The sequence below is a fragment of the Polypterus senegalus genome, chromosome 2 (genome assembly GCF_016835505.1).
Source record: "Polypterus senegalus isolate Bchr_013 chromosome 2, ASM1683550v1, whole genome shotgun sequence".
Taxonomy (NCBI): domain Eukaryota; kingdom Metazoa; phylum Chordata; class Cladistia; order Polypteriformes; family Polypteridae; genus Polypterus; species Polypterus senegalus.
In genome coordinates this window covers 320,767,447-320,788,561 of record NC_053155.1, presented here as the reverse complement: position 1 = coordinate 320,788,561, position 21,115 = coordinate 320,767,447, and the positions used below count along the sequence as shown (strand labels likewise).

General features: G+C 39.6%; 1 protein-coding gene across 1 annotated transcript in view; it reads right to left on the bottom strand.

Moving 5' to 3' along the window:
* Positions 1-21,115, bottom strand: part of LOC120524098 (interferon alpha/beta receptor 1-like) — an 84,206-nt gene that overhangs the window by 47,529 nt on the left and 15,562 nt on the right. Inside the window, exons 3-5 of the mRNA XM_039745966.1 lie at positions 14,076-14,245; positions 6,842-7,005; positions 3,705-3,855 (exon numbers count right to left, since the gene is read on the bottom strand). Coding sequence (XP_039601900.1) covers positions 3,705-3,855; positions 6,842-7,005; positions 14,076-14,245 — 485 coding nt within the window. The remainder of the gene's footprint in view (positions 1-3,704; positions 3,856-6,841; positions 7,006-14,075; positions 14,246-21,115) is intronic.

Genomic DNA, 21,115 nt, shown 5'->3' with positions numbered 1-21,115 from the left:
TACAGCAACAAAAGAAGATGAATGAGACAAAACCCTGCCTGTCTGATGGGGTCTTCCTACACAGAATGTACAGCCCCCCATCTGTCAGGCGAGGAGCCGGGTGCCCTAACGTATCTCAAACAGCACAAGAAACCCACCTATATATCCTGCCCTCTGATTGCTCTCCCACCTGCCAGATTAGCTCTCGCCAAAATCTAGGACTCCAAGCACAGTAAATAATGAATTGGAAGGAGATATTAAGTTTTAGGCAGTGATCACTTTCAGGGTCAGATATTCCAAAACCACATCAACAACTATGGCCAGAAATGAGCCCACCCCTGACAATCACAACTGGCTGTCCAAAGCCGAAGAGCAACTGATTAGGCTGCATGCAGGAAAAGCCAGGCGGCCAGTTGGATTCCGTCCTCGAGTTCTTAAGTTTGTGCTGACCAACTTTGGGGTATCCAATCTTACTTGTACAGTCTGTCACTAAGGCTCCAGGAAGAGCCATTACTGTAGAAAAAGTTGTGTACTGTTTCAGTTCCAAAGAAGACAGGCTCCTCTTCACCTAATGCATTCAGACCGGTGGTCCTTACATCTCACATAATGAAGACCCTTGAGTAGCTGGTTCTGGTCTAGACGAGTCCACTTGTGAAAGACCACTTGGACCCACTGCAGTTTGCTAATCAGATGGAGTACGTAGAGGAAAATGCACTTATATATCTGCTCTACAAGAGTTATTCCCATCTGCACTGAGCTGGCAGCACTGCAAGGATGATGTTTTTTGATATATCCAGTGCCTTTAATACAATCCAGCCATCTTCGTTACAGGGTAAGCCCGGAGATACGGAAGTGGTTGAACCTATGGTATCTTGGATAATGGACTACCTGTCAAGTGCACTGCAGATTGCAAGGCTGAAGGACTGTGTGAGGAACACGGGCAACACCACAAGCAGCAGGCTGATCTCCTTTGCTCTTCACTCTGCACAACACCTCAGAGTATAAATGTAACACCAGATAATGCCACTTGCTGAAGTTCTTATACTCCTACACTAAAGGGGTTTATAAGAGGGTGAGACAGTAGAGAAAGGGATTGGGCTGAAACTTAACATCAAGCAAAACTAAGTGGTAATTGATTTTCCCCTACACCAAAGGGCCTCTACACCTGGTGACTACTCAGGGAGTGGAAGTGGAGGCGACACTCTGCTACAAGTACTTGGGGTTCCACATCAATGACCGGTTAGACTGGTCTCAATACAACGGGACCACAGAAGAAAGGGTGTTCTTAAGAGCCTGCGTTCCTTTAATGTAGGTAGTGACATCCACTACAATTCTGTGATGACCAATGTGGTGTGCTGGGCCAGGAACTTCACTTCAAGAGAGTCCCACTGAATTTGCAAGCTAATTAAAAAGAGCAGGACTTGCTTATGGGATGCAGTCTGGACCCACCAGAGGTAGTAGCAATGGAGAGAATGAACACAAAACCATCTGCCAGTGTGAACAATACTGCACATCCTCTCTGTGGCGCACTAGCACTAAGGACTATCAGCCAACAAATGACTCAACAAAAGAGTGTGAAGAAAAGCTGCCAGGGCTCCTTTATACCAATTGCATTATGCCCTCAAATGCCTCACTTTAACTGTGTCTGCTCTTTTTATCTTTAGCCAAGTCACACGTTTTCTTTCCTTTTAGTAGTTCTTGTTTGCTATGATCATTTACTTATTCACAGAAGTTCTTTAAAAAGCCAAATCTCTGCCTTGGGACAAATAAAGTTCTACCTATGAACCCCTACCTGGCCCTTGTCCTCCTACCTCATGTATGTTCCTTGTATAAATTGTATCGGCTACCAAACACCAAATTAACAGTACACACCTACTTATTTGGTACTTCAGTGTGCTTTGGTATTCAAGTCCCTGGAAATTAATAACTCAAAATGTACATTTTAATGTAAATACTGCAAGCCTGTATGCTGTGCTGTCTTGTGTAAGGTGCTACAAGCCTACAGGATTCTTGGGCATTGTGGTGTGTCATTTATGCTCTCTGTAATCAGAGTCTAAGATCTGTTCTTTTTTTTAATTTTTAAACAGTTTAGATTGAAAAATAGTAAAAATAGAATTACTCCATCCCAGTGGTCAGCCTAAAAAAAAGCAGCCAGGATTCTCACGTTTAGCCTCTTGAGCCTCCTGTGGCTGTAGGGTTTTATGGCTTCACAATTAGTTGGGCAGTTTTACCTTAAATTGATCTCACTGTTAAACTAGATTTCTTTTTATTTTTTGTATCATTTTGTAGCAGGTGCCACGTGTGCTATTCTCCCATTGTCAGGTTACTGAGAGTTTGTCAAAATTGGGAAAATACGCCTTTAAGGGGAGGACACAACATGGACAGGACGATTGGGACTGAAAACTCTAACTGGAAAACAAGAGGAGAGAGAGAGAGAGACAGACATCGAGCAACGAGAAGCAATGAGTTAGCGCCAAGAATCCACCTGCTAGAAGGAGGTGTTTTTTTACTCGGCGATACAAGGGAGACTTTTTTAGTTTCACCGGGGCAATCGACCTTTTGGGTCCGGTAGGACAGAACCTTTTTTGTTATCGGCTCAGCAGTCTGCGTACTCTGTGAGGCTTCCAACATTACACCTTGCTCGAGAACTGTAAGGACAGCGAACCAAATTTGGAAAACCGGGTTATCTCGGGCGAGAACGTCTCGCCCCCTAATCTGTGGAAGGAAGTTTTTGATTTTTCATATGTAGTTTGTTTGTTGGGGGAATTACTTAAACTGTTTTTTCTGTCAATATGTAAAAATCTTTTCTGTTTTCTTTTCTTTCATCGTTGTAATGCTTATTGTCTTATGCTGATCTGGGGCATGTGGTGAAGGGGTCAAAAATAAGGACGAGCGTTGGTCATGTTACGCTGAAAGATTTAACAACAAACTGCTTTTCTCTAGCGGTATTCTGATCGTGCAGCGACGCAGGGTTTAGTTGTTCTCCCGTGGCGGCAGTACAATTCTACATTCAGCAAAGTACACCTGTGATAGATTTACATATATTTTTAGTTTTCTGTATATTTAGATGCTCACCTCTTTTTCCCTTAAATCAACCTTTTCGGTGGATTTTACTCATTTAATTGTAACACAATACTGACAACTTATAACAAGAGCAGCTGACACCGGTGCAAACAACGCTGACTGCTAAAGAGGCGCTACACTAGTGTCACTCACTTGTGTGCTTATGGCATAATAATGGCAAAATTTACCAGAAAGCGAAAAAGAACAATGTATTTAAACGCCAAAATGAATTGCTATGCTTGCTGGCTTGCGATTTCTGCATTGATAAAATTACAAAACAAAAATAAATGACAGATTGGGAAGTAGCAGCTCATTTCGTTAACAAAGGAGTCCAATTAAAAGAAGAAGCTGGTTGGGATGAAAACCTGCTGGCGCAGAAGACTGCACTGTTGACGAAATACAATAGGGGAGAGTGGTGGCTCTGTGGCTAAGGATGTGCGCTGGTATGCCGAAGGTTGCCGGTTCGAATCCCCATCCTACTCTGCTGGGCCCTTGAGCAAGGCCATTAACCTTCAATTGCTCCAGGGGCGCTGGACAATGACTGACCCTGTGCTTGGACCCCAAAGGGTATGCGAAAACTAACAAATTCCTAATATGAGAAATTGTACAAGGACAAATAAATAATAAAGAACAATCAGATATTATATCAAAAAATTACCAACCAGGAGAGTCGTTGTGTATGCAGACTGGTTCACTTGTCTGGCCGATCTTTCCAATATTAAGGATTTCAATGTTAACTTGAATGCAATAAAAGGTCCAACGATCCACATCTTCAATGACCACATGTCTGATGGAGCTCTTTACATTCTTCATCTAAAGTAACACAGAGAAAGTCTTTGTTTATTTTGTATGCAAACTAGAGCAGACTGTGGCTGAAACTGACAAAGAGTCAGACTCCAAAAAACACACACTGTGGCTAATGTCGAAAACAGTGTTGCAGAATCTACTCGTGTTGATAAGAAGACTCGAACACTTCTTTGAATAAAAATAATAAAAAAAAGACCATTCCTACGCGGCTCCGCCATTAAGAAAGAAAAAAATTGGATCTGAAGGGCAATCAATGTGCTTATTAACTAAAAGTTGTCTAACAAAAAAAAAAAAAAAATCAAGGGATGATGCTTGAAACCGTCAAAATAAAACTTAAAGCCCTTTTATCAAATTATTTTACCAAACTATTTGAGTGGCTTAGTGCCAATATGAGAGAAATACAAATGCTTTGTCAATAGCCCACCATCAACCAGGTGGTTAATGGACTGAATGGCGTCCTCTCATTTGTTAAATTTCTTATGTTCTCGTGGGCTGTTGTGTGAATGGATTCTGTCACTCAGCCTCATGTAAGTAGGCCAGGCCAACAGGCCAAGTATTTAAAAGAACACTCCACCCCATAATGATATATACAACTACGTATCAAACAACATCCATGTCCCACCACATACATGTCTGTGGTCCCTTAAGGTCATCATAGAATTAGAGGAAATTAGGAGAATGGGATGTAGTGGACATAGAGGAACACAGAAAACGCAACACAAATGTCACATGTCTCCTGTACACAAAATGAGTGCACTGTCAGTAATATACTGTACTTTCTATTGTTATTTTAATGTCAAATGTTTCCTACGCACCCAGTCTTGTGTTAACACTACAACGCTCCAAAGATCCATAATGTGTGATCTCTCTCTCTGTATTTAGTCAAAACAGGCCCATTCTTCAGGCAAGTTGTAATTACATTTGATTACGTCTCACCTGAAGAAGGGGCCCGAGTTGCCTCGAAAGCCTGCATATTGTAATCTTTCTAGTTAGCTAATAAAAGGGGTCATTTTGCTCGACTTCTCATTATATCCATAGTAGCTAACACGGTACAACACCCTAGTACATCAAAACAGGTACAACACAGTATCCCACAAAGCTTTGCTACATACTGCATAGATATAGCATGATGTCCAATTTCGTAGACATTACTGTATGTGGCACATACCTATGTGTCTATATTATTATTTTTATGTTCCTTACCCCATGTAACTTATAGTGGTGGCCGAGAACAATTTTTTATCTCAAGTTTTTATGCAGAACAGAAGTCTCTGAGAGAACGGGACCCAACACTAGACAACAGCAAACAATATGAAAATGTTCATTAAAATAATCTCCCATTACTCATGTTGCATAATCCAAACATCAGTCCTAAGTTCACATATGTAAAACATGCAATTTTTTGCTAAATTATTATTAAACAAACAAGCCTGGAAAAAGAAAGTAATCCACAAACCAGAAGGCCTTTTTGAATTGAAGACAGGACTCTTGAACAATGAATAATGAGAAGAGGCAGGCCCAATATAAAAAAAGATCAATCCCTAAACATATATTGTTTGCCATGAGGTGCCATGTTGAACTTCCAGTGACCAGTATGAGCGAGAACACCAAATTTAACACAACCTGCTCCCCATTCACACCCAAGACCTTGTAACACTAACGAGTCACATGACACCGGGGAGGGAAAATGGCTAATTGGGCACAATGTGGACACTTGTCACTTAGTGGTGGACTCACTTTTGTTCCCAGCAGTTTAGACATTAATGGCTGTGTGTTGAGTTATTTTGAGGGGACAGCAAATTTACACGTTATACAAGCTGTACACAACAACAACATTTATTTATATAGCACATTTTCATACAAAAAAAAAAATGTAGCTCAAAGTGCTTTACAAAATGAAGAATAGAAAAATAGAAGACACAATAAAAAGTAAAAATAAGTCAACATTAATTAACATTCACGGACTACTTCACATTGTATCAAAGTGTCATATCGTCAGTGTTGTCCCATGAAAAGATATAATAAAATATTTACAAAACTGTGAGGGGTGTACTCACTTTGGTGACATACTACTGTATGTGGCCGTGCAGGCACAGCAGTGATTGTCAGGGTGAAGGAAGAAATTATGGGATGGTTCACCACTCACTTTCAAAGGAGTCTCTCTGGCAGGGAAGGGTAAAGTTTAAAATGCTGTATGAGGAGGAGTGTGGGAGTGAGACATGGCTGATGAAAGGCTAACATTAAGCCAAGATGGACAGAATGAAGATGAGCTTAATCAGAACGATGCAGCGAATCCCGAGTTTGAGAAGATGGACATTGTGCTGAGGAGAAACACATTATGGTGGACTGGGCATGTGCAGTGAAAGGCAGTGGATGACAAGGATAAAGTGGTGCACCAAGATGTAGGTGGAGTAGATAAGGTCAAAAGAGAAGACAAAAAAGTAAAATAAAAATAAAAAAAAAAGATGTGTCTGGCAGTGGTATCAGATGTAAACAGTGAGTGAATCAGCTAACCTGGGCAAACCTGGAAAATGGCCATCAAGTGATTGATATAGGATGACATGTCAAATCCAATAAAGAAGATAAATGACAACAGTGCACTTAAGATGTTCCCACACATGTTCATGGACACTGTGCATTACATTTTTCCACTTTGAAGCCAATTCTGCTACCATTCCCAAAATTATGACAAAAACTAAATTCAGTTTCTGTACTCTTGTTCAGCTGTTTTGCAAAAAAAAGAGATCTAAAGGCACCAAGTCGCTATTTTTCCCCATGCTGATATTTTTATATAGCATCCCTCACAACATTCACCATTACAAAGCAAACAGTACCACGCTAGGCTAGAGAGTTCAACGTCTCCTCAATGCCGGCTTGCCTTAGACAGCTGCTGTGATGACAAAGCTGGTGCCACCCTCTAGACAGGATGGTTACCCTCTGTTTGCTAATTTAATAAAGTAAATGTCAACTGAATAAAATAAATGTAACTTACCTTTCCCGTTTCATTCTTCTTCCAATACATCACATTATAGGAGATGCCAAAGTAAATCTCACTTAACTGCTTGTCCTTCAGTTTTAGTACTGGATCTGAAATGTCGACATTAAGTTTTCCCAAAATACTTTGGACTGAAATGTTAGAAGGAGGCCCAATTTTTGCTAAAGAAAGGCAAACAAAGAGAAAGAAATGTGAGAGAGCACAAATCATCAGTGCCAATGCTGGACAACGATATTCACGAAAAAATCTTTTTCTAGGACATCTTCTGGGCATTTTATAGGTAAATGTACGCTAAAACGTGAAACATGAGTACACAAATAGGATTTTTTTTTTAATTCAAAAAGCTTATCTCATCAAACATGTAGAAATATCAAATAATGTAAACGTAATTACACGATTAACATTTGAATACAATAATTTAAAAGGATTAACAGAGACTTGACTATTTATCTTATTCAATTCTTATCAGTAACTGTCTACTTATGTCAAATAAAATGAGAACAATCCAGCGTACGCATTATTGAGGGATGACTGCGACTCACCACATTCATTACTAGACTGATGTGCCCTCACACCTTAACACACACACACACACACACACATTGTACGCAGACCCCAATCACACGATTCCTTCACCGCCTGCGACTCCTCCGTGATCCTCATAGCGCCTCACCATTTTTCTTCAGCTCGGACAACATACGGCTGTCCCCGAGACACATGAAGGCTCACACACCTTCTGGTTATGTGCCACTTACAACCCACAACGTCTCACTTCTACCATTCTGTTCTTCCTACTGAGGTGCCTCTCTAAGCCCCCAAAAACTTGCAAGTCGGAGCAAATAGCAATCTTCCCTGCACCAGGTTCAGTAATATTTTTTTTTTATGGCTTCAGTCACTCTAGATATAAAGACAACATAAAGAAATTTAAAAGCAACGTGGTATTTATTAAAGTATATATAATACTATGTGAAGTATAATAGAAAACACAAGAGATAGCAAAAGTCTGGATATAGTCTTAGAAAGCGTACTGAAAATCAGCAAAATCAATGCTGGATGTTGTCCTCAGTGGGTTTTTGATTCTTCTTCTTTTCGTGTCCTTAAAACTACAAGTTTCATATGCCATTCCAATGGCGGGCACAGGCTCAGTATGGCATAGGAGTTACACTTCCACCATCCAGATGAAATGGCCTCTCACTCTCAGATGCAGCTCAGTTTCTGATGTCACTTCTTCCTGTTGCTGCTCTCTCGACTCCTCAGACGGGCCGTTATTCACGTGAAATAAAATCACACGTGGGGCATTGAACACGATTGGCCTGCCGTCCTGGTGATGGGTAGCTCTGCCCAAAGGCTTTGATCTTTGTATTCATCTCTTATAGTCTCCGTTTCTTTTACCATTAAGCAGTAAACCACTTTTAGCTGAAGGCACCACAGATTACTTGGATAAAGAGAAACCTGCACTAGAGTTATAAATTATTGGTCACCAGAAGTTAGAATGTATTGATCAAAAGGAAGAAAAATGCAGATGTATTTAGAGTGATTGCTTTCAAGCGATTTGTCAATGTCTTTATAACTTAGTTAGGCCCTTAACAGTTCATAATGCATTTGAGCAAAATTAAAAACTCGATGCAAGCTGTCTGCAGTTTCACAAAAATGATCATTTGATCTACCCTGGAGAGTGTATTGACAAAAATGTCAATTTCAAAGCGTTTTTTCTTAAAGGTTTAACTTAAGTAAATTAAAGATACATTTAAGAAACTCTCTGCTCTTATGATACAAACTGAAATCTGTGAAGGACAACACAGCAGCCAACTACTGTTTAAAAATGAACTAAGTTATGACTAATTTAAGTAAACATGCTCTGTACGATTTTATTAATTGTAAAATATCTCCCCAATGACGTTGCTAAACACTTGACTCAAATTGCCAATGTTTGCAGTATGCCGTCATTTGAGCTGCATTTTGTAATCATAAATACCAAAAATCCATGCATGAAATTTTCCATTCCAGTGGGTGGTGATGGAATCCATTCTGTTAGGAACATCTCCTGAGATGTATTGTGTTTGTTATACCAGTGGCTCTACTGGTTAACATTTACTGTTTGATAATTTAACAGACAGAATCAAATCCAACAGCTCCCTGCACAAGATTAAGGGCAAGTAAGAGACATGCAGAGGTCAGAGAACATTTTGAAGATGAGGTTTCTGGAGTGTTAAACGTAACTTTCCAACACCTTTGGTTTTAATTTTAAGTGAGGTACATTGTGAAATTCCCTTTTTTTTGTTTCTTTCTTTAATGTTTGACAATGGTAACGTATGGAATTCTTTTGGACTCTATAGAACATCAGAACACTCTGGACGAGAACAGGCCATTCTGCCCAACAAAGCTCACCAGTCCTATCCACTTATTTCTTCCAAAAAAACATCAAGTCGAGTTTTAAAAGTCCCTAAAGTCCTCCTGTCTACCACACTACTTGGTCTCTTATTCCAAGTGTCTATCGTTCTTTATGTAAAGAAAAACTTCCTAATGTTTGTGTGAAATTTACTCCTAACAAGTTTCCAACAGTGTCCCCATGTTCTTGATGAACTCATTTTAAAATAACAGTCCAATCCTCTGGACTAATTCCCTTCATCATTTTAAACACTTCACTCAGGTCTCCTCTTCACCTTCTTTGGCTTAAACTATAAAGGCTCAGCTCTTTTAATCTTTCCTCATAGCTCATCCCATGTAGCCCTGAATCAGCCTAGTCGCTCTTCTCTGGACATTTTCTTGTGCTGCTATGTCCAGATGAGGCCTCACCAGTGTGTTATAAAGACTTGAGCAGAACCTCCTGTGACTTGTACTCCACATGTCAAGGCGCTATATAACCTGACATTCTGTTAGGCTTCTTAATGGCTTCTCAACACTGTCTGGAAGTCGACAGCTTAGAGTTCACTATGACTCCTAAATCCTTCTCATAAGGTGGTCTTTCAATCTTCTGACCGCCCATTGTGTATTTACACCTAATATTTTTACTTCCTATGTGTAATTCTTTACCATTTACTGACATTAAATTTCATCTCCACAAATTTGCCCAAGCCTGTATGCTATCCAAGTCCTTCTGTGATGATATAACGGATTCCAAATTATCTTCTTATCCACCTTTCTTGGTATCATCTGCACACTTAACCAGCTTGTTACTTATATTCCTATCTAAACTCTTGCAAACCCTTTGCCAACTGCTGAACTGTTGAGTTCCTCTCCCTGCCCTCTCTCACTCACTCACACACACCAGCCATACAACTTTAACTAAATGCCACTTTGAGAACACGTCAGTAGCACATTAGCCCAACTCCTGTATAATACACATGTGAAGCACTGGCTGACAAAGAATACCGAGGTTCTCTCTATAAAACGGACAAAACGGTGCAAATGATTCAAATAAAAATTTTTGATTGGACAATGTGACAGCTGGAAACACTGCCCTTCAAAAAATGGGACTGTCTGTGCACAATATGATGAGGTCAAGGAGAAGGCAGATTAGGACAAAGTTCACACACATAAGACAAAAATCAGCACACAGGCCTAAAGTGAACTCTTTTTTTGTTTTTCCTGCCCATGTACACAAATACAAGCGAGTGCAAAGTTTGTTTTTCATTAAGTCTAAATTTAGGGGTAACCGTTGACTGTAATCTGAATTTTAAATCGCATATTCATCAGACCACTAGGACAGCATTTTTTCACTTAAGAAACATAGCAAAAGTTAGACCTCTTATATCATTGAAAGATGCTGAGAAATTAATTCACGCGTTTGTTTTCAGTCGACTAGATTACTGTAACGCACTCCTCTCAGGACCACCCAAAAAAGACATCAATCACTTGCAACAAGTGCAGAAAGCAGCTGCTAGAATCCTAACTCGGAAAAGAAAATCTGAACACATTTCTCCAGTTTTGATGTCACTACACTGGTTACCTGTGTCATTCAGGATTGACTTTAAAATACTGCTTATGGTTTATAAAGCCTTAAATAATCTGCTCCATCTTATATATCGGAATGCCTGACACGTTATATTCCAAATCGTAACCTCAGATCTTCAAATGAGTGTCTCCTTATAATTCCAAAAGCTAAACTTAAAAGAAGTGGTGAGGCGGGCAGCCTTCTGCTGCTATGCACCTAAAATCTGGAATAGCCTGCCAATAGGAATTCACCAGGCTGATACAGTAGAGCACTTTAAAACACTGCTGAAAACACATTACTGTAACATGGCCTTCTCCTAACTTCACTTTAACTTAATCCTGATACTCTGTATGTTCAATTCATCATAATAACTATTCATGGTGGCTCTAAAATCCGTACTGACCCCTACTCTCTCTTCTGTTTCTTTTTCCGGTTTCTTTGTGGTGACGGCCTGCACCACCACCACCTACTCAAAGCATCCTGATGCACAACATTAATGGACTGAAAGCCAGAAGTCTACGTGACCATCATCATCAGGTCCTTCCATGAAAAACCCTAAATACAAAGAGGACTGTTTGACTTATGTTAGGTAGATTGCCCAGAGGGGACTGGGTGGTCTCGTGGTCTGGAATCCCTACAGATTTTATTTTTTTTCTCCAGCCTTTGGAGTTTTGTTATTTTTTTTTTTTTTTTCTGGCCATCGGACATTACTTACTCTATGTTAATTAATGTTGACTTATTTTTTTTTTTCTATTATTGTGTCTTCTATTTTTCTATTCATTTTGTAAAGCACTTTGAGCTACATTTTTTTTGTATGAATATGTGCTATATAAATAAATGTTGATTGATTGAAGTCTTTGTTTTAGGCATTAGGTGTCTGTTGGTGTGACATACAAGACACAGACTGCATGTTGGCAGAGAGACATCTAATTAAGCATTCCTGATATGGACTTCAAATGTCCAGAATTTAAAGGAACTCTCCACCCAAAAACCATATATTGTCTGTACACGTTATTTGAAGACCTGCCTCTCCCCCAGATACACGGGCCAAGAGCTCCGCTTTCAGTTCAAAAGCTCAACCACATGTGAAAGGGCTTCTGGATGGTGGGATACTTTAGTTTTACGGGTGGAATCAATTCACCAACAATTAAGCAAAAATGCATACATACTGAGTAAACAAATGGATGACTTAGATTATCTGACAAGAGTGAAGGTGAGATTTTTTATTATTATTTGCTGTAGTCTGGGGTTTGTCATCACCACTTCCATTAAAGCAAACTTTTTTCATCTCTGTTCTTCATGAAAACTAGATATTATAATAAACTAGCTGTGTAAGCCCATGCTGCAAATAGTCCAGGCTCCTAGAAACTATTAAAATTGAAATGCAGAGTCAGCAGTTTAGTTTTGCAGATGTGCTCACCCCCCTTGTCTATCAGCGGTTAAGCGAGTTTCTCTCTCCTCGGAGATTTCATTTTGCCGATGTGCTCGCCTCACTTGTGTATTAGCAGCTAAGCGAGTTTGTCTTTCCTCAGCGGTTTCACTTTGGCGACACAGTCGATTTCTTTTAGCTTCATGCTTGTAGCCTCGTACTTCTTTCTTCTTCCAAGTCGTTAACTTGGGGCTGCTTTGTCGGCTCTTTGAACTTCATGCTGTAGCCTCGCACTTCCAGGCCGGACAGACAGACGCACTTCCACGCATGCACATTTATATACACATTCACATTTTGTTATTTGCATTTCTTTTATACAATTTTCTTTGACATTATGTTCATTAAGTATTTTGCCATTGTATGCTATTGCATGTTTTGTTTAGTTTCTACATAATGTTTGCTGTTATCTGTCATGTTAATTTTTTTATTTGGGCAAAACTTACTTTTGTGCGCTTTTGAATTCTTTAATAAATTCTCTAATAATTAAGGAACGTTATTATTGTTGTTCTTCAGACCCAAGGTTCATGGGTTTCTTCTTCCCTTCAGTGGATATTTTGAACATTTACTATTGGAAAGTTTGAGCACTGTTTCTGGGCCTGATTAGGCTGAAAGCCTGCCTTTTGAGTTTGGGGCCTGGCTGCTAGTTGTGAGGCCTAGTCTAAAGTAAAATGCTGGTATTTTGAAGTGTGCACCACTTTTTAGCCATCTTGCTACTGCTGAAGCACAACATAATGCTGAAACAGACATTCCTATTACCAGTTTTGGCTTCTATACAGCTAGGACAGTCCCCAGGCTGCATCACCAGGTTGCTCTCACTTTCAAAGGCACTACATAAAAGAGACAGGGCAGATTATTTAAATAAATAAAACAAAACTTGTATCATAACACAAAAAAAATAAAATTAATAAACAATATCATATCAAAGAAAATTGTTACAATGACCAAAAAACATTAGGAAAACTAAATAACCCTAAAAAGGACAAAATAACCAAGGAATAAACTTAAGCCAGGGCAATAACCAGTGCTGTCCCATAACTGGCACCATAGAGGATATCGCTGCTCTCTGAAAAAGAGACACCGCTGCACTTTAATTCTGCAAAGACCACCAGGACATTGCACAATGCTGCCGGCAGCATATTCTGTGGACAGATGAGACCGAAGGTAAACTGCTTAGCAGAAATGTATAATGCTATGTTTGGGGGGAGCCCTTTACACAAACACCAAGTCAGCATGGCAGAAAGTACATTGTGTTTTAGGTCTGCTTCCCCAACTCTGAGCCTAGGCAGTTTGCTATCACAAAAGGAATAATGAACTAAAAATGCTACCAGGAAGTTCAACAGGAGAAGGTCAGGATATAGCGGGCTATTATCTGAGGGATTAGAGTCAAAACAAGGGTGCAAATCAACAACATAGTGGTGCAAATGAATAAAATGTATGCTTTGGAATTAGAACAATCTAGAAAAGAGCAGGTCAATTAGCCCAAACAAAGCTTTCTAGTCCTATCCACAAAATCTATCCAAAATAACATGAAGTTAAGGTTTGAAAATCCCTAAAGGCCTACGTCTATATCACATTACTTGGTTGCTTATTCCGCGTGTCTTTAGATTTCTGTGTAAAAAGAGTTCAGTATGTGAAAAGCACCTGACGTTGTATATAGTTGGTTGCTGACTTTAATTTCCAGCTTACTGTCCACAGATATCATGTTTACAATTGGAGCACATGCAGGTTACATGGGAGGCCCCGTAACTCGGGATCATAGAGTGCTTCTGAAGTGCCAACAGAATCCACAGACTTGGGGTTTACGGTTCAAGGACTCACTGCTTGCTAATTTGAGGGCCACGTTTCATGCTGCAGGTAGGTTAACTTACTGTCTCTATCGGCATCAAAATCCTGTATATGCACCCAGGGCGACTCCTCTCCTTTGTAATGAGATTTCACACGAAAGTCAAAGAGATCAATCGAGTTTATAAGGGCTGTGAAATCACATCTCGTCTCGCTGGTCAGTATGCACTTGGGTACGTATTCTTTGTTGAAAGACCTGTTCAAAGGAAGCAAATAGAACACAATTAGTCATGAACTTCATGAACAGCTTGTGATTCCAGCAAGTTGAGTTTACTCATTTAGATTTACTGTACCCTGTGCCCCTTTTTTTAGAGAGCTCTACTGGTCTTTATCATGGCTTGTCTTTCCCACTCCCTTACTCTTCTAACTTGTGCTGCAGTGTCACAGATCTTGGATGGTACCATCAATGATGGGCTCAGTGCCAGACCATCCTCTTGTTACTGCAAAATAATTTCCAATGCAAGCATTTTAACATAGGGTACACAGACCAGAGAGGGCCTGGGTGACCAGCTAAGCCAGTGAGACTTTGATTTGACAGTGTCCTCACCACCAAAGGCCCAAGGATTACTTTGAGAACAAGCATTTGATAAAAACAAGCCTCTCAGCCCACCCCAGCTCATCAGTCTCTATTAGGGTTGTGCAGTATACCAGTACTGAAAACCCCCACTTTTAAAATGGCACTGTGCCGTTATTTAAGGGTTTCTGGTAAACATCAGCTTTCCTTCCATCCAATCCCCCTTTCCCTCAACACTTGCTATTGCAGTTGTTGGAAATAAGTCTGTTATGCAGATTTCACAAAAAGAAACTATATGCTTCAATGCAATTGGAACTTTAAGTCTATCGAGGGAAGTGGTGCTTAACCACGGCACACCAGAGTTGTGGAGATGTGAAGAACTGGAGGCTGAGGTGTTTGGAGTTTTCCATTATTTGCTTTGGAACCGTTTCGGTACTTGGTACTGAGATCCAAAAGCTGGTATTAATACCAAAGTTACAATTTATGGCATCAATTCAACACCAGTCTCTATATACATTTACTTTTTCTAAAATATTATAAGTTGACATTATGTGAAGGTTCACAAAGTCCTACTACCTAACACCCTATCTGGCAACTTGGAAAAAACTGCTTCATTTTGGCTTTCTTGAATCCAGATGTGAACTTTAGGAATGCCAACACCTTGTAATGCAAATAGACAGAACAACAGGTCTCAGTGGTGCTAACACAGTTAGAAAGGTTTCTCTGAAAACCACTGAGCATTAACACATGACTAGTTAAGGATAAACTGAGGACATTTACCATGAGGACACTGAAGGAACTGCATCTGAAAACGGGGCTTCGCAGTGCTATGGGAATGATAAATTAAAAATCAGCCATTTGAAGCAGTAATGACCCTTATACACATCAGTAATGCCTTGGCTGTATTTTTAAATCAATTTAATGGTGTCTTGATAAAGTCTCAATTTCTATCAAAAACATGAAAATCTTTGAGTGACCCCCAAATGTTTGACTGGTACCGTAAATTGGTTTAAATTACAAATAGAGGAGTCCAAGGTTTTGCGTACGGATTCCACTGCCCTGCACACATGGAAACAAATTAAATGGTCATTTGCATCTCTTTGTTAATAAGAAGCCATAAAAACAGTGACAGCTGCTATTTAAGACTAAAATAAGTAACTACAGGTGGAGAATCTTAACAAGTGTGACCACCAAATGAAGCATGAAAATGCTGTTAAGAGCAGTAAGTGCTTCACCTGCAGGAATGGACTTATTAAGAATTTGGGTCACAATAAAAAAGCCACTGTGGTCCACTAGGACTCGCCTGACATCTTCGGTTTAACTGTGGGGGCCCCACGACTGAACAAAGAGGCACTAAGCGCCACACCATGCTATCTTTCTACTGGCCATTTACATTGGCATGCAAAGGTTTTGGCCCCCTTGCTTAACTCTTTGAGGGCTGAATATTTTTTTTCCAAAAAACATAGTTTCTGAAAAGCAATGGTTTCACACAGAAATCAACATAAAACGTCTGTTGCTGCATGCTATGGCTGCCAGTTTACCATGAATGTGTGGCAGGCTTGCCGCCAGGCTGTCTTTGCATGGCTGGGGCAGCAGTAGCAGCGGTCACGGTCGCAGTACATCGCAATCTGGTTTCTACCTTTTGCCATTGTTAAGTGGCATTCCTCCTGGTGAACACTGCCATAGACGTGTCATCTACATGAACCTGTTTAGCCCCACGATTAGCTGGGGACCAGTCAGCTGAAGCTGGAACCTCACATTCATTTTCGATCACTTATATCAAAATCGGAGTTCGACAAGTCAAAGTCCAGTTCGGAGATAATAGGCAAACAGAGTATTTTGCTTTAGCAATTCTTTTTTTTTTTTTTGTTCTTTATTTCACTTTATACAATTTCTTGTATTAGGAATTTCTTAGTTTTCACATACCCCTTGGGGTCAGAGCGTAGGGTCAGCCATTGTACAACGCCCCTGGAGCAATTACAGGTTAAGGGCCTTCCTCAAGGGCCCAGCAGAGTAGGATCTATTTTGCTAGTGATGGGGATTTCATCATAGATCCTTAGCCTCATTCTCTTTGCTCTCTCGCCCTTATGTCAGTGCCATTTTTGCTCTTGTTTGTGCCTTATTACTCACACAAGTGCAGGAAATCTCGGTCAAACCAATGAAGCTAACTTTCCTTCCAGCAACGAGAGTCCACCTAAAACATAACGGTTGGTTTTGTCACAGTTTACAGTTGATCCTTTCAACAAAAGTCGACATCAGCCCTGAAAGAGTTCAAACGTCCATTACTGTGAATAGTTCAGTGAGCTGATCGCCAAAAGGCATAAAGTTAAAGATGACACATTTCTTCTCTGCATTTTACACAAGATCAGTGTATTGTTTGTGTTTTGTACAATTGTATAGTGAAATTTGGAAAGAAGCACCATGCTAAAGTTTGGGCACGCCAAGATATCTGAGGTCTCAGACAACTTTTCCCAAGGTGGCCTCAGACCTTCATTAGCCCATTAGGACTATGGCTTATTCACAGACATCATTAGGAAACCCCCAGGTGATGCAAGTTGCAAAGCTGGATAAATTCTCAGACTCCTCACAGCTTGTCCTAACATCGGCAGCCATGGGCTCCTCTAAGCAGCTGCCAAGCACTCTGAAAAATAAACGAACTGACGCTTAACAAGCAGGAGAAGACGACAACAGGGTAGCAAAGTGTTATCAAGTAGCCGTTTCCTCAGTTCGTGATGTTAAGAAATGGCAGTACACAGGAACAGTAAAAGTCAAGCTGAGGACTGGAAGACCAAGGAAACTTTCTGAAAGAACTGCTTGTTGGATTGATAGAAAGGAAAAATAAAAAAAACTGATGTCTGACTGCAACAGACGTTCAGGACATTTTAGCAGGCTCTGGAGTGGTGTGTGAGATGTTCTACTGTGCAGCGACACCTGAAGAAATTGGGCTTTCATGGTAGAGTCAATAGAGGAAAACCTTTCCTGCATACCAGCCACAAGCTTCAGGGTCTGAAGTGAACAAATGAACTTCTAAGCAAGCCTGATGCATTTTGGAAACAAGTCCTGTTGAATGATTAAGTTAAAAGAGAATATTCTGGCTACAATGTGGAATGGCATGTTTGAATGCCAGGAAGAGAACACGTCTCCAACTATTAAGCATGGAGGTGGATCGATCAGGCTGTGGGCTTCTGTTGCAGGCAAACTGCACAAGAACTATAGAATACTAGCAAATCTGAAAGCAAACTTCAAACCATCTGTAAAAAAGAGGATGGGTCCTACAACAAGATAGTGATCCGAAACACGCCTCAGAATCAACAATGGACTAGCTCAAGAGGTGCAAGCTGATGGTTTTGCCATGTCCCTCACAGTCCCCTGACCTAAATATCATTGAAAAACTGTGGAGAGATCTCAGAATAGCAGTGCATGCAAGACAATCCATGAATCTTGAAGAATTAGAAGTCTTTTGAAAACGAGAATGGGCAAAAACAACCCAAGTAAGAATTGAAAGACTCTTAGCTGGCTACAAAAAGGGTGAAAACACTGTGATACTTGACAAAGGGGGTCTTACTAAGTACTGACCATGTCAGGTGCCCATACAGTTGCTTCAGGCCCTTTTTGATTTTTTTTTTGTATTTTATACCTGTGAATGATGGAAATAAAAATGTAATCTTGCTTAAAATATTAAAGGAATGTGTCATCTTTATGCCTTTTGGTGATCAGTTTATCTTCTGATCACTTAACTATTCACAGTAACAGACATTTTAAGCAATGGTGCCAAACATTTTGCCTGCCACTATATAAGTAACGTTAATTCTAATGTGGGCCTATTTACGAACACAGCTACCCCATGCCTACTAAAGGCAGATACTAGCGTTGTAAACTGAGTCTTGAGATTTTCAAGCAAGTAAATCAGAAGCTTCAAGGTGAAGTAGTCCTACTCACTAATCATGCAGGTGGACAGCAGCCACAGACTGCATAATGATTAGCACATGCAAGTCAGAAGTTTCATTGTACTCTGCACAGTATGATCAATTCATCTTATCCATTATACAGCACCATTTCACTTCTATGTGTGTATCCATCTCCCTTCAAGTCCATCTACTATTCAAGAGACTGCTACTCACTAATCATGGCACTGGAAAGGGGAGCTATAAATAAAGTTAGTGTTCTGGTGTGCAAAATATGCAACTTTGTGTCTCTATTTCCATTAGATTTTGCTCAAGCCAAACAAGATAAATTTAAATAAAGGACACTTGCACGAGCAGTTTTAACATCAAAGCATCCAGTTTTCCTGAAATGTACTAGTAATCAAATCACAGTGACATCTATTGCACCCAGGTCTAAATTGGTTTACAGCTTGGGAAAGGAAGACATGCAGATGCTTCAAGATGTACACGATTACTTTACAACCTAGGACCCAGGACTAGAAATTAACAAACAAGATTACAGCTTGGGGACAGGAGGGCTCTTAAAACATCAAAAATGTTATTGTCTGGAAAACAGACATGCTCAGATTAAAAAGTTTGAGCAGATTCATCTATCATATTGACAGCCAGCCAATCAGGTGTATGTAACAATTACATGTTGCGAAATTCTGTTTGGAATTTTATAATAAATATGCCTCATCTGAGAGCAACATGCAATCGTTTTCATCTGATCATCAGCTAAAGCATTTCATGAATATCAATTACTAAAACACCACCGCCATGGGACACTCATCTTTGACATCTTTAACTTTTCGTAAGCTTTTTCTAAAGACGATATAGATATAGATATATATATATATATATATATATATATATATAGATAGATATATATAGATATATATATAGATATATATATATAGATATATATATATAGATATAGATATAGATATATATATATATATATATATAGATAGATATATATATATATATAGATATATATGTAGATATATATAGATAGATATAGATATATATATAGATATATATATAGATATATATATATATATATATATATATAGATATAGATAGATATAGATATATATAATATATATATATATATATATATATATATATATATATTCAAGCTTTCTTTTATGCTCTCTCTTCTAGCATTACTGTTCTTTAATAAATACCACGGCCTTTAACTTTCTGTACTTTGTCTTCATATCTAGAGTAATTAAATTAAGTAGATACTAAGAGCACCTGGAGCAGTCAGAAGTTTGCCATATGCTCCAATCTGCAAGGTTTATTAAGGCTGAGGATGAGAGCTCCATCCAAAAGTAGGGAGCAGTACGTAAAGTAAGCCATATTTGGTTAATAAACGGCCTATGACCAAGGATATTGAGCATGTTTGAATATATTGCTAGAGACCAAAGTAATATTTAAGTCTGAGATATATTTATAATATCGTATGTTGTTCATGCTGATAAGAAGCCTCTTGAAGTGCCAAGAGAGTGACAAGTTTTGTATGTGTTATTCATAAGGCACCTGTGGGGTTAAAAGTGCTAGAGATTAACCAGCTGTGTATGCATCATTAATAGGACATTGTTGTGGTTGGAGTCCGTGTGTATGCGTTTATCTAGGAGTGTGTGTATAATCTTAAAGTAAGACAGTATATCACCTCAGTAACGAATCTGATGAGCACACTTATCTGTGAAGAAAACAGGTAAAGGGTAAGTAGAGGGAAATGTTACAATAATACAGTTAGGCAAGTAAGAACTCTGCTGTGCTCTGCACACTGGGCAATGTTTTTCTTTTCTTATATTTTTTCATTTAGACATCCTGTAAAGTACTTTGAGCTACATCCTGTGTACGAAAATGTACTATTGAAAGAAACGGGACCTGTTTTGAATACAAGTTCAGTCTTTTCATCACAAACACACAGTACTTTGAAATTCTTCCATGCGTGCCCGCCAACAGAGAATAAACATAACATCAGTAGAAACTCCTAAGCGCTGGTCAGTACAAGTGGCTATTTAGCAGCCATGCAAGAACATGTGGGGTCACCAGCTTTGTGACTCAAAGCACAGTCTGTGATCTCACAACACTGGGCAGCCTGTTAATGCCATACTCAATCCTTCATTCTACAGTTTACAAATCCTGTTATGCACGACAAGGTTTGATCCTTCGAGCCTGGCTTATTTCGGTTTTAAAACCTTAATCATGTTAAGAGTTTTGCAAAGTCTAAGCAAGATGTAAAGCGAGGTGAATATTGTTATTTCTCAAATTCAGTGAGCCTGGCTGACATTGCAAGTCTTTGAACAACTTTGAACAACTTCTTTGCACAGTTTGAGGCACAGAACAAAGAGCCTGCGAGAAAAGCAACACCTCCCTCCACTGACCAAGCACTCTGTCTCTCCATAACTGATGTGAGGAGGACTCTATCCAGAGTCAATCCACGGAAGGCTGCAGGACCTGACAACATACCTGGTCTTGTGCTCAAAGAATGTGCAAGTCAACTGGCTGGTGTCCTCACAGACATCTTCAACACATCTCTGAGCCAGGTCGTCAGTCCCAACATGCTTTAAGTCAACCACCATCATACCAGTGCCAAAGAAGTCATCAGTGACAT